Here is a 15160-nt window from a genome sequence, read left to right as displayed (position 1 = left end):
TTACACTGCCCCTGCACAATATCTGTATTTTACAGGAGTTACTTCCCCTTAACTGTTTAAATGTAATCTGAGGTTTCAGATCTCTATTAACTCTCTTGGGAAATCTCTAAATTTCAAAAAAAAAATAATTTACAATTCTCCTGTCGCTGTAGTTTGGTTTGAATTGATATATTAACGTCCCATGAACAGCTAAGAACTTGAAATAGTGTTCAGGTATATAATTGTTGTTATCGCAATTATTAACATTTAATGTAAATGTTGTCATAAAAGGAGTTTTTATTCGTCTGCTTTGAGACAAATATAATCATTTAACACAGGGTTTTTTAAGGCATCAATGACTATTAATATGTAGCAGCTGTTAACAATAAACGTTTTTCTGAAACAGAATTATCTCTTAAACTTGGTCAACTTTACTCTGCAATGAAGCTCATTTCTCATCTAATCTCTACACCACTGAATTAAATTTGGTAAAATGAAGGGTCAATCACCGCCACCTGGCGGATAAAACCATCACAATAAAGTCACATATTAAGGACAATGTCCGTAGTTTTCCAAAACATACAATGTATGTAGGTCATATACATTGAAGGCCGTCCTTAAATGACCAATGTAACTGATAGGACGTTAGGCAATATAAATAAATACATGTGTACCAAGCAATACAAGAGATACATTGTACAATGGAAAATATCATGGGTACATGTATGCATTTTACAACGATTGCCGCATAAGCTATATCAACTTATATAAATCACTCTTGCTGGTCCAGTTGGATGCTCGTGAGGTGTCTTAGAGAAAACCAGAGAGCCTGGAGAAAACCACGTGATCTGGCAGGTGAACCCAGGTATATTTAATTCATTAAAGAATAGACATGAATGCAGGCCTAGCTTGCTAATACACTGTCAAATATATATGTTATTAGCTAGGGTAGTAACTTCCCAGTAGAGAAAACCGGACAAGATTTTTTGAATCTGTATTCCTTTTTTACATTACTGGTATTGTTGTGAATATCCCGTTTTATCCTAAGTCAACATAAGGAACATTTTTAATCTGATGAGCGAGCGATCACTCGTGGCCAAGTATTGCACATGTAATGACATACTAATTCGAAGGATTACAAAGTTTAAACATTACATTTAGCATAAATATATATGTAAACACACTCATATACAAATGGAAAGATCAAACGACAGCTTCACGTACACTGTACACTGAAAACAGCCGGTAAACCAAGCGAAGCGACATCCGTTTTAAGGCGTATACCACTCGTACACAAACTCGTAGCAGAAACATACGTATGTGTCTTCAGTGTTTACAACATATATAACACATACTTACTGTAGTTGGACAAGTGTAGGTGAGTACAAGTAATTTGTTAAAATGTGTCGAAATTGTTATCATACAAGTACCAGTAGAAATATGAATTCTAACACAGTGTTATGAACTCTGCTTGATCACAACAAGCAAAGAAATGTAAACAAGTCCCCAGTTTACTGTAATGTAGGGCAAACGACCCCTCCTTTATGTGAACGATCTTAAACCCGTTCAGAACATGCTAAACTAAATATATAAGTATAAAGTTTGGTTTGGTTTGGTTTTATTTGTTTAACGTCCTATTACCAGCTAAGGTCATTTAAGGACGGCCTCCCGTGTTTGCGATGTTCATTTTAAAGCCCAAAATGACATTTTATTTATACGCTTTGTAACAACATCACACCACTGGAGTTGTCCTTAATTGATAAAGCTTGAACCTGAGTTTTATACGCCGCAGACTTCACGGTAGAGTGCACACAGCACAAGAGGACATAGATTTGTTTTTTAATATCAATTCTTCACGGTAGAATACTCGTTATATATACAGACACAAACACAAAGCAATGAGCAACAGAGGCCACTGACCTCATGATATCGCGCCATATAATCTATAACATACGGCGACGTTGTTTATCAACTCTCATTGTTTTTATAGTTAGTATGCAACCACGACTATATGTACGACGAATATTGTTGTATGTTGTTTTGTGATATTATTTTTATATGGGCTAACCACGAAGGTCTGTATCCGCGAAATAATTTGAAAGCTTCAAACCACGAACTTTTCTCTTTCCTCTCAAAAATAACACCGTTAAAATGTCATCAAAATAAATTAGTCGTGTAGGCAAAGTAGCGATTTATAGTACATAGTGACGGACGAAAGACGGTCGCTACACTGGAGCAGCTGAGCTAAAATGACCTGACAATATATGTTAGTTAGTTAATATTCTTAACAGCCAATTAACACTAGAAAGTACAAATAAAGCGATAGATTCATTTATTAATGTGGGATTCTTTTTGTTTTTTGGTATTTTTTTTAATAATTAGATGCGTGTTGTAATTTTGTCTAGGATAAAATTTTCCTGCTCTGAAGATTTCGGAAAAGAAAATATTGTTACACACACACACACACACACACACACACACACACACACACACATATATATATATGTCCATACTATTATTTTGATTTAAGCACAAAGTGACATTGGTATACCTTACATCGGTTTGTTCATATTTTATATTTTACAGAAAAATATTCTACAATGATTTGCGAAATTATCGGGGTACTTCTGGTCATAATCGTTCTTAAATGGTTCAAAAGGAGATTCAAGCTTAAAGACATCCAGGGAAGATGTGTGTTTATCACAGGTTGCGATTCCGGATTTGGAAAACTACTAGCTTACAGGCTAGATATGCTTGGAGTTCACGTCTTTGCGGGATGTTTTACAACCAAGGCTCTGGAAGACTACCGTAACACAAGCAACACTATCAAGGTGATAGCTCTAGATGTTACCGACGTAAAAAGCATTGAAAAGGCATACCAGGTGGTGAGAACAAACCTGCCGGAAAATACAGGTAAACTTGTGATAATGTCTTGTTTAATTCGGAGTTTTTGTCTTTAAATTTGGAATGTTGTCTTAACAACACATTTTGAAGTTATGTTCAAATATAGAACATGCAGAGAATTTATTTGGAATTTGTCCATGTTGACGGTTTTCCTGGAGTATTGTCGCTATTGTAAATATTTGTCTTTTCCTCTTTGACGTTTTAGTATGTATATTTTGTCTTAAGTGAATGTGTTGACGCTTAGATTGTACGTATCAATGATGGTCATTCAGAGTTGACCACTGGTATATTTGATGATCATTAAGTATTGACGGTCTGGTATATCTGATGATCATTAAGTGTTGACGGTCTGGTATATTTGCTGTTCATTAAGTGTTGACGCTTTGGTGTATCTAATGGTCATTAAGTGTTGACGCTCTAAGATATTTAATTGTCTTTAAGTGTTGACGCTTTGGTATATTTGATTGTCATTAAGTGTTGACACTCTGGTATATTTAATGGTCATTAATTGTTGACGCTCTAAGATATTTAATTGTCATTAAGTGTTGACGCTCTGGTATATCGGATGGTTATTATTTGTTGACGCTCTGGTATATCTAATGGTGATTAAGTGTTGACGCTCTAAGATATTTAATTGTCATTAAGTGTTGACGCTTTGGTATATTTGATTGTCATTAAGTGTTGACGCTCTGGTATATTTGATTGTCATTAAGTGTTGACGCTCTGGTATATTTAATGGTCATTAATTGTTTACGCTGTGGTGTTTCCTATGATCATTCTTTGTTAACATTCTGGTGTATTTGATAGTCATTAGGTGTTGACGCTCTGGTATACCTGATGGTCTTTAAGTGTTGACGATCTGGTATATCTAATGGGCATTGAGTGTTGACGCTCTTGGATATTTAATTGTCATTAAGTTATGACGCTCTGGTATATTTTATGGCAATTAAGCGTTGATGCTCTGTTATATTTGATGTTCATTGAGTGTTGACACTCTGGTGTATTTGATGGTCATTAAGTGTTTACACACTGGTGTATTTGATGGTCATTAAGTGTTAACACACTGGTGTATTTGATGTTCATTAAGTGTTAACACACTGGTGTATTTGATGGTCATTAATTATTGACACTCTGTTATGATTGATAGTCATTAAGTGTTGACGCTCTGGTGTATTTCATGGTCATTAAGTGCTGACGGTCCTGTATATTTATGATCATTGAGTATTAACACTCTTGGTCGTTGTGTGTTTAGGCTTTGGTAGATTCCATGGTCTTTAATTGTTGACGGATTTCTATACTTTCCGGTCGTTAAGGAATGATGCTCTGTCATATTATATGGTCATTAAGTGTTTTTGTTTTAATACAGCATGGTAATAAAGTGCTGTTGTTTTTGAATATTACATGGTAATTACGTACTGAAGTTTTGTTATATTAAACGGTCATTAAGTATTGCGGCTCTGTACGAAAGCCTATTCGTAAAACGCGATAATGATCTTGTTAAAACGCGATAATTATCTCGTTAAAACGCGTTGGTTATCTCGTTAAAATGCAATAATTATCTCGTTAAAACGCGTTGGTTATCTCGTTAAAATGCAATAATTATCTCGTTAAAACGCGTAAGTTATATCTCGTTAAAACGCGTTAGTTATCTCGTTAAAACGCATTAGTTATCTCGTTAAAACGATGACGTTTGGACAATATAACTAACGTGTTTGAGCTAGAAAATTATCGTGTATTAACATGATATCTAACGCGTTTTAACATGATAACTATCGCGTTTTAACGAGATAACTAACTCGTTTTTACGAGATAATTATCACGTTTTAACGAGATAATTATCGCGTTTTAACGAGATAACTAACGCGTTTTAACGAGATACATTTGTTAAGTTTACATTTCAAAATGACCCTAATAGACTTTCGTAGCTCGGTCATATAATATGGTCATTAAATGTTTTTGTTTGGGAACATTACATGGTCATTAAGTGTTGACGCTTTTGTACAACGATGCCTCTTCAGGCGTGCACTGCCCACTATTATAACATTAGATTCTGTATACAGAATATGCAATATGATATTCATGTTATCCTATGCCTTTCCATGACGGGCGTTACAATGTTGTTTTCCTTACATCTTTACCTTATTTATAGGATTGTGGGCCCTAGTAAACAACGCAGGAACCATGGGCCATTTCGGACCAGTCACGTGGTTATCAGAGGAGGATTATCAGCGCCCCCTATCGGTCAATCTGTTTGGGATGATTCGGATGGTTCGTGTTTTTCTACCACTTGTATTGAAATCTCGAGGGCGAATTATCAACATGACAAGTGGTTCTGGAAAGATAGCTGCAACGAATGTTGGCCCGTACACCATTTCCAAATTTGCAGCTGAAGCATATTCTGATACTCTCAGGTAAGATGTCCGTCGAAGGTATGATCGAAATTTAATGTCCCTGCATATGAGGACAGGTATCTGAAAAGAACACCATCAGTCAGATTCGTATGATGACTGGTTTCAAGGGGGAGCGGGGCGAGAAGGCATCAGCAGGCAGTGATATGAGGATAGGGATGAAGAGCTATAGTCGAGACAATACCAGTCATGGTGATATAAGGACGGGTGTAACAGTCAGGTTGATATAATGACGTATATGTAGGATACAATATCAGTCAGGGTGATATGAGAACTGGTGTCATTTAAGCATTAAACTGCTTTCATTTAGAAGCTATGGGCTGATGAATGCCAACTGGACAAAGACAAACATGAAGCGCGCTAGCGCTTCATGTTCAATTTGCCTTTGTCCAGTTGGCATTCATCAGCCCATAACTTCCAAATGAAAGCAGTTCAATGCTTATATTTACATTTGACAACGAATTTGAAAGACTATATCAAGGAATTTTACTCTGATCATGAATGAACAAATTATTATCGTCAAAGACGGAACAGCCTTTTCAACAGCCATCTTTTTTTATCGCCGACGTGACAACTATGACGTCACTATAATAATGACGTCATAATAAAGACTTGGAAGTTATGGACTCATAACTTCCAAGTGAGCTTGGTAAAGTTATATAGTGGGGCTGCAGTGTAAATGTAAATATAAAGACATGAACATTAGGGGTGATATTAAGATGCCTGCCTAGGGGGCACTGACAACCAGGATTATATGAGGATGGGATTAGTTTCGGACATTAACAGCTAGAGGCATACGCTGACGGATGTCTATAAAACACAAACAGCAGCCTGGAACAAAACGTGATTTCACTGTTGATTACAAAGGGTAATACATGCATATGAAGTAGAAATACAGTTTACATTAAGAAAAAAAAAAAACCATTACGTGCTCGCTAGAGGATCCCTGGTCATTTTGAGTATAAAGCAAAGAGCTTATCTTTTTGTTACCAGATAGAATACTTACTGAATAGATTTGTCCCTTCAACATGACTGATTTCGAAGCGTTCTTTTTACCTATAACAGCGTCATTTATGTAGAGTTTGAATTATGAAATCAAGAAAAAAAAACTATGGCATGTTACAGTACACAATTTATGAGATGCTTTCCTTGAATGTTTTCTTAATTCAACGGATACATTTTTTTCATTATTGACAGGAGAGAGCTTTATAAATCTGGCGTGTCAGTGCACATTATAGAGCCAGGTTGCTTTAAGACAGGTTTCACCGACATGCCAGTTATCACAAAAACTATTTCAAGCAACTTTGAGAAGCTAGACGACGAATTGAAGGATTTCTACGGTTTGGGATATGCAGACAAGAGTAAGTAAATCAGTAAAATACTTCACACTGTACATATTCACTTATGTAAGATAATCATATTTTAATTCCGCCATGGAAATATACTATTTTACTTCAATAACATCCAAAGGTTATGAAGGACGGACGTAGTGATAGGCTGACAATGCCGTACAATATCATTCCCGTAATTTCGTACAGATTGGAAAACTGATGATAATTCCTTTTTTTTAATTTTGGCACAAACCGATGATAAAGACAACATTTTGGTTTATGTTGATTTCAAGGAAAATATGTCTTTATTTATTAATAACAAGGAAAGTAATTGCATTTAACTAAATAACATGGTTTTCAGGAATTTTCATAAGATGACACAGAAGACAATATATACATATCTTTAAATGCAACTGTACATAACTTCCTTTTGTTTACAGTTAACACAGTGTTCAAGGATACGATCCAGACATTCGAGTCACCCAAACTTCACAAAGTCGTCGACGCCTACGAGCACGCAATAACTGCAAGATATCCGCTGATCAGATATGTGGTTGGTTTTGATTCTAACACCTTGATATTTCTAAATACATATTTTCCAGAGTGGATCATGGACTTCCTTGCTTATGCAACCTCTCCAACACCAAAAGGACAAATATAGGTATATTTGTATGTAAAATGTGTTGACAATGTGAAGTGATGACAATAATAGAAATAAGTGCATGGATATTACGAAACAACAATTTCCTTTCCCATGACTAGCTGAGATATAACCAATTAAGTTACTTAATTCTAACCAGTTATTTATTATGTTAAAATAATCAAGTTTTGAAATATTTAAATAGAAATATCTATAAAACCTGTTTCATGGAGAAAGATTGATTGATTGATTGATTGATTGATTGATAAATTGATTGTCTGATTGATAACATTCTTAACGGCCAATCAACATAAATGCTTTATAAACAAGACACATGAGCCTTATCGAACAGAAGTATACTTATAAATGATGTTTGCTTTAAACTATTTGAACAAACCTAATAAGTCAATGTCATTGTTTTTAACCAACATTATAGTTCTTTGCCCAGTGTCATGACCGTATACCTCTTAATTATTGAGAGAAAAAAAAAATTCAATGGCTTCAACACAGTTGACCTCTGTGACCTTAAAAATAGATCAACGAACTAGATGAACCTGTATCCCAGCTACTGGATTAACAAGACGATAGGCATCTTGGTTATTGATATAAAGGAAGTCAAAAATATAAAATGTTGTGACAACGGGCAAAAGGCGATTGCGCTTAGTCACTTCGTCTCAGTTTAGAATATTTGTGTAAGGTTTTGTATTTACTTGGTGAATAATTTCAAGTTATTTTATGTGATGTATTTGTAGATAATAAATTTATAATTCAACTCCACTTAGGGAAGTATTTTATATCGTGTCTAGAATCCCGATGATATTTACAGTATTCCGATTATATCATGTGTCAATCCTACTTATTTACTCATACTTTTTTCATGCTACACACACAAAAAAACTTCAGACGTGGAATTAAAACATGCCAGCTTATACAAGATTACAATTTATTATGACATTAAACGACTACGATAAAAGACCGTGAAGTGTTATAACATCTGATAAAAAAATCATGGAAAAAAAAAGTTACAACAATATAGACTGAAGCACTAAAACACTCTACTACCAATCGTAAGATAAATGGCGAAACGATAAGGCAGAAGAAGAACGAATGATAATGATTTATTGCATTATATGACGTACTTAATTCTTGGTCTCGGTTATATACATGGTTAGTAAGAGGCGAAAGTGACTGCTACTCTAGCCACTATCAAATTTGGTGCGATATTGAAGGTAAGAATAGTGTGATGTCACTGTCTCTTTTGTTCTGGCCACAGTCGACGTAAATGGCTGAAGCTTTGAGGCCTTCAGGTGGTGAAAGTAAGAAAAAGTAAGTATGACGTACTGAACATATCGCCTTTTGCATATTTCTTTTAAGGGTACTATGGTCTGAGAGCGTTGTCTCAAGTTTGAATTGATAATCCTTCACAACTCTATCAGACTAGTGCACTAATGGGGAAAAGCTCTTACTAATGGTATCACTAAGAATAACTACTAACGCTATTTGATAATTGGTAAAGGTACCAAACTCAACAGTTGTCAGTAGTTGAGTCGTAGCTTTATAGTGTTTGGAAATATCGTTCATTTAAACATTAAATGTCTGTTGCGAGAATACAGAATTACATATTCATATAAATGGAAAGACGTCACGATTCAAGTCAGATGCCGTATACACCGTCAATCCATCTAGTTCGGTTATATCATGGTTTTGCAATCCAAATGTAAACATTCTTTTTTGTGTCATTATTCAAGTTTAAAGAACTACGATATTCATCCTAATCGCACTATATAATCAGTTGGATTTTAGCATGCGTACACTCAACCTCCTGTGGTATTTGAATTTCAGTTACTATGGCTCATCATCGTTTCGTTCGCAAATGAAGTATTTTAATGCTACACATCTGTCGTCGTATAGTTGTAGCTGTGACATGGAGACACGGCCACAATTTGCTGGAACATCGGGGGAAAAGGTTGAGTCCGCATTGTTAAAATTAGTTGGAACTCCTTGCAAATCTGTACCATCCAGCCATTTCCACGTCCCTTCTGATGCTGAATCAGTCGCTCCAATGTAGAATGACGCGGTTGTACCAAGATCTAGAAAGAAAATGAATAAAGATGGGTCATTAATAACAAAAGGAATATAGCAACACACATAAAAGCATCAATTTTATCATTTACGTCAATTTTAATTTATTACAAGATGGAAAATATATCGGCTCATGATTACTCTCCGCTGACTATGAACACAATCAAGGATTATTGTCGTCGACACTAAGAACGATAAAGTGTTAAGGGATAATGCTGCAACAAACTTCAAGCGTCTAGATATCAAATCCAAACTAAACAATAAATGCTGCGGCCATTTTGTCAATGCGTACCATCAAGGCTTGATGGTAAGAGTCCTTCAGAAAATCAGTTTAGTTATTGTATAAAGTTACCAGGGCTTCGTGAAGAAATTCATGGCATTTCCTTAAAGCAAGTGAGATAATGCCGAAAAACGGGCCGGAGGTAACGGTTGTAACGGAAAGATAACCTAACGCCAAATCTACCAGAGCAACCTACACTACCATGAGGAATATCGTCATAATCAGAATTTGATTAAGATCTGGGACTTTTGCCTCAAGACAGCTGACCAAACCAACAAAAACGTCTACAGAAACTGTCAATCAGCAGGAGGTGATAGAGCGCATTGAAAAATATAATGTAGGAACGATGGACTTGATTGTAAAATTCAGTTTGAATCAATTGACGAACCCCCAGCAAAGCGTACAAGAATGTTGATTTCCTACCTGTAAATATATTTAAAGGTTAATGATTATTTTTATTAACATTTCTACCTTGGATATTTTCTAACGACTGTTATTGTTAACAAAATATTATTTAAATTCATGACTCTCCACTCCAATGTCTTAAAGCACGCCTGGAAGGAACATGTTGATCTTAAAGAAAGGCATAAACATGATAGGATTTGATTAGTCGCAAGGGGCGCACTATGTGAATAAATACGACCTATTCGAGTCACACCATACTTTATAACATCAGACAATTCACGGTCGACTTCGATTATTAGTCGCTCTTAACACATGATATATAAGTCGTTTTTGTTCTGTACGATTAACTTGATATTGATTGTCCTGTAGATGCCGCTGGTATCGAAATCCAAAGCAAAGTGCTGCACACTATGTTTTTACAGTGTGTTACATGGACACCTGAGACTAGCCATAATAAAAACGTAATCCAATATTATGTTTATTGTAATAACGATTTACAAAAAATAAAATAAAATAAAATAACAAACAAATAACTTACATATGAACGAGATCGCCTTCGCCCCAGATATTTTCTGTGTTGTGTCGAGTTTTATTAACGAAGCTCCGTCGTCCTCACAAAACTGCTTTGCGTCTCGCCAATTTTTTCTGTCTGTCACGATCCTAAGACATTGACCTGTCATCCTATTCAATGTGTATCCTCTGCTGTCACAATCTGTAAATCAAGAAAGGAAATCGAAACGGACATGCTTCTTAGATATTAATAAGATTCTAGTCTTTGAATCGATTTATGTTGTTTATTCCTGGTTTCAAATCCTAGCAACACTTAATTGAAGGATGACGTTCATGGATAATGATACCCCTGACGGCACCGTTTTTATGAATTACACTATAATGACACACATGCCCATTGAGAACTTTAAGTGACAAGTAACGTGGCATAACCTAAGCGAGTTATGATTTTTTGTTTGCAAACCTATGAACAATCTAACACAAACACTTTCTAAAGAAAAAGAAGGCAGATTAAAACATGTTCGTTTTGAATTCATTTTTTTTTCTTATCTTTACTTGAAAACGATAATTACTTTCCAAAGTCAAATTCCCCGCTGTTAATTGGACATATTCCTTTAACCTAACGAAAACACGGAGCTGTTTCAGGAACAAAATAGGGTTCGTCGAAATGAACATGAAGTGTCAGTTTAATTTTCAAAAATGATTACATTTTCATCATTTGTGATTCCTTTTTAAGGATATTAACCTTTTATATACCAGAACTACATAAATCGTTGCAAGTTAAACTGATCAAAATGCACTTAATATAGTGACTTTAGGCAATACGACGACATTTTGTGACGACTTCGCGAGTTTTGTTCTATGTGAGATATGTGATCTGGTATATTTCTATTCTGTTTTGAAAGGTTATATAGTGAGAGTATAGAACACATAGAAATACAGTTCCTGTCTAATCCGGGGGTGTGACGAGGATTAAATAACCAAGAAAATCCTCCGAGGTTGGGGATTTTCTCTATCACTTACTTTTTTCTCTCTCTCTCTTCATACTATTTTTACTACACACTTTATATATATTGAATAGGGAAAAACCAACCAATCGAAAAAAAAAAAGATTTTTGAAACATCCCCTGTGTATAGAAAGTTGAGCCAAGGATAAAATGTCTGGCAGCCACTGATTTGCCAGTATGTTATAAAGTAAGAAAATAGATGTAAATGTATATAGCCTGATAGGTAACTATCCATAAGAAATTTTGATATAAATTTCGTAAGTCCGATTGAATTTTTTTCCAAAAGTTCAGGTAATAATAATTAACAGGTAAACATTTCAGAACTTCAGAATTTTTACTGCGAAATTCACCCATTTTCAAAATGGCTACCCTTGAGAAAATTTGAGCTGAAGGATCCAACTTTTTTTTCGATCAAGTGTTATATGAGACCCTAACTTTTGTTATAAACCATAATTGTCATATTGAATTCAAGAATTTAAATGAAATACTCCAAAACGTTAACACTAAAGTCTATCGAAAAACAATTGGTTTGTTGGTCACTTGAAACGAAAACATAGTTGATTGAACTGACGACGTAACATATTGTTACAAGAACGTACTACCTGTCATACCCTAGGGGTGGACAGAAAAATTATACCTTAGGGATTGACAGATAATTCATAATCTAGATATTGACAAAGATATCACACCTTGGGGATTAACAGATATATCACACCCTCGGGATTGACAGAGAAATCACATCCTAAAGGACGACAGATTAATCACACCTTAGGGATCGGCAGAGAAATACTTTCCTAGAGAGTGACAGATATATCACACCCTAGGAAATGACGGAAATATTAAACGGACGCAAACGGGATACGAGCCCCGAGAACGAAGTGATATCGGGGATAACTAGACAACTTCAATCGCTTATATTTGGATTTGGTCCCGCTATTCATCAGAATTTACCGTTGACTAAAGGCGACAAATTATATAAATGTAGCGGTTGTGTGAATTTGATATCAGCAAAAATTACCTGATAACATTCGGTATCCTACTGATCCTGCGTGTGGAATCAGAGACCCCAGGAAAGTCATCATATCGGTGTCGTTTGCCCCGCAGCAGAACTGCGTAGTGTTGTCAAAAAATACAACGTTACACCCAACATGGAACAAACACAAACCAATGCATGTCAAATAACCACTGTTGTTTTTATGAAAACCACCTGGAGATGGAATCCTGTCTGCGTATCCAGGGAATATATTGAAGCTGCCCTGGACAGCCACACTATCTGAAAACACAATCATGAACTTGATTGAATAAAAAGCCATTAAAGTGATTCCATTTTCAACAATACGTCCTTTTTATGGTCAGGAATTGTTTTAATATATAAGTTATTGGAAAATTCATTGAAACATTCACCTTTAATATTCCATATATAACCAACATCCTTTTTTTATACAAAACTGACTCACAAGGTGAGTTCAGAACATTAATAATAATCTTTTTACGATGCCGTTTTATTACCCTGCTTTGCTGTCTCCCCGAAGAATACCCAGACCCTATTATCTCCCGAGCATTTTTTGTAACCGGAGGTGCTACCAGGACGCAAAAACAATCACAATAAATAACATCGACAAACTATTTTATCAAACTTCAACTTTATGCACAACATAAACGGATCGTAAATAAAAGTCTATGAATAATCCGTGTTAGCTTTTAGTGCAACGACTATTAAACGAGCTTTTTGAAACCTGTTTTTAAAACGATTTTGGCGTCCACAGCACTAACAGAAGTTATGTTACAGAAAACACGAACGTGATCATGACTGCTGGAATATCTAGTTCAGCAAACCGGATTCCCATTGAGAACTTTATTCACTATTTCAGAAATGTTAACAAAAGGACATATTAATTGCAACGTAATTGTCGTCGCTCCAGTGAAAAGATATTTAAAATACTTACCCGTAATTGCCATTGCCATGATACTCATTCATCCACGTTGGGATGTTCACTTAGGTGAAAACTAAAATAAACACTGCTGACTGTTGTTCAAACCAATTAGTACTGTCTGTGTTTCATGGTCTCGCTCAGAATTCATGCACGTGTATATAGGGAAACGATAGAAAACTTCCCTCATGCATAATCTAAGTATTGATCCTTTGATGCCAAATCAAGCAGAAAGTAGGTCAAATGCGAATGTCTGGATATGACTTTAACTCAACAGCAAAACTGTATAAGGGACACGAAAGAAAAAAAAAGGATTGGATTGTTTGATTCTATCAACAGTTAAGGTCATTTTAATGATGGCCTCCCTTGTGGGAGATGCATGCGTGTCCCTTGTGGTATGTTTGTGGTCTCCTGGTAATATCGCGGAGCTCATGTCGACTTTATAGTACTTCTTCACTGACGCATACTACCAAACAGACCCAGAACAACCCACCGGGTCACATTATACTGACACCGACACATGGACATCCCTGCTGACCAGTATAAATGAGGATTCCTTTGGGTGTTAACGGTCCATCGGTTTCTGACATTTCTATCTATCTACCAATCATTGATATATTGTAAATAGAATAATTAGAATAAGACCATCAGGTGTTAGATGACTAATTCAAAATTTACACGGTGCTGATATGATTGAAAAGTTGTCTTTGTTACATTCCAGTTTAGAAATATAAAGTCAATTTCGGATCGATACAAAAACGATTTCCGGCGGAGATAGACGACAGAGTTTTAACATATCAGTGTTTCTTTTATATTCAGAACATTTTAAACATACAGTTATTACACGGACACGATATGATTTGTACGATTTAAGGAATTTGCTCCGAATTCGCCGTCGCCAATTACGAGCACTCTCCCTCATACTACCGTCCCTTTAGGACCGATGACAACAAAAACACGGTTCACAGAACATGTTAGAATATTACATATAACAATAACATCTGAATCTGATTACTTTTGAAGTTACAGTATATGTGAGACCGCCACAGGCTCGTTGTTTTAGCAGTGTAAACGTAAACAACGATCCTTCGTCTCCACTCGCGTTATTAATGTGCCTTAGCTTGAGCAAATCCAGAACCTTTCGCTAAAATCAAGACCACACAACGATAGATTAGTTATTGCTGAACATGCAAAAATTAATTAAAATTAGATTAGCTATCGATATCTCTCTCCGAGATTAGATCGAAAAAGTTCATGCTCGTATCTCTCGCCACATTCACGCTTCGCGCTCCCTCCGATTGCGTCGGCGCGCCACCTAATACAAGGGGACGCAAATCCTGCGCCCTCCAAGTCCGTTAACATTCTCCACGGTGTAGACGGGCTAATTCCGAATTTGTCAATATGTATGGATCTTCATTAACCTTTCCCGATCTTGTTTTGGAGTATATGAAGACCATAACATGTGGAACCTACTAATTATCGTTGGCTCCACGTTTCATCACAGAACATTTGAGTAATGATAGTGACAATGAATTGTGGGTTTATCAGCACTCGCAGAGACCTCATCTGATACCAGATTTGTTCTAGACACAACAGCTATACTAAATACGTGTCATATGGTGTCGAAAATCCATTTTAAGAATACTACTGCCTATACTCAGTCGGTCAAAGAACGATGGGAAT

General features: G+C 35.8%; 1 protein-coding gene across 1 annotated transcript; it reads left to right on the top strand.

Annotated features, from left to right (window-relative positions):
* The first annotated feature begins 1238 nt into the window (after positions 1-1238).
* On the top strand, positions 1239-8039 carry LOC117316989 (short-chain dehydrogenase/reductase family 9C member 7-like). The gene is made up of 5 exons (XM_033871768.1): positions 1239-1357; positions 2566-2892; positions 5033-5294; positions 6489-6652; positions 7063-8039. The coding sequence occupies exons 2-5, from the start codon at positions 2580-2582 to the stop codon at positions 7281-7283; spliced, it is 960 nt and encodes a 319-aa protein (XP_033727659.1). The 5' UTR covers positions 1239-1357; positions 2566-2579; the 3' UTR covers positions 7284-8039.
* Positions 8040-15160: the final 7121 nt, after the last annotated feature.

The sequence above is a fragment of the Pecten maximus genome, chromosome 18 (genome assembly GCF_902652985.1).
Source record: "Pecten maximus chromosome 18, xPecMax1.1, whole genome shotgun sequence".
Taxonomy (NCBI): Eukaryota; Metazoa; Mollusca; class Bivalvia; order Pectinida; family Pectinidae; genus Pecten; species Pecten maximus.
This window is presented reverse-complemented; position numbering and strand designations above follow the sequence as displayed.

Excerpts from the sequence above, each read along its gene's own strand:
- LOC117316989 (XM_033871768.1), top strand. The coding sequence starts at position 2,580 with ATGATTTGCGAAATTATCGGGGTACTTCTGGTCATAATCGTTCTTAAA. Across the intron at positions 5,295-6,488 it reads GCATATTCTGATACTCTCAG|GAGAGAGCTTTATAAATCTG; the intron begins GTAAGATGTCCG and ends CATTATTGACAG. Across the intron at positions 6,653-7,062 it reads TTTGGGATATGCAGACAAGA|TTAACACAGTGTTCAAGGAT; the intron begins GTAAGTAAATCA and ends TTTTGTTTACAG.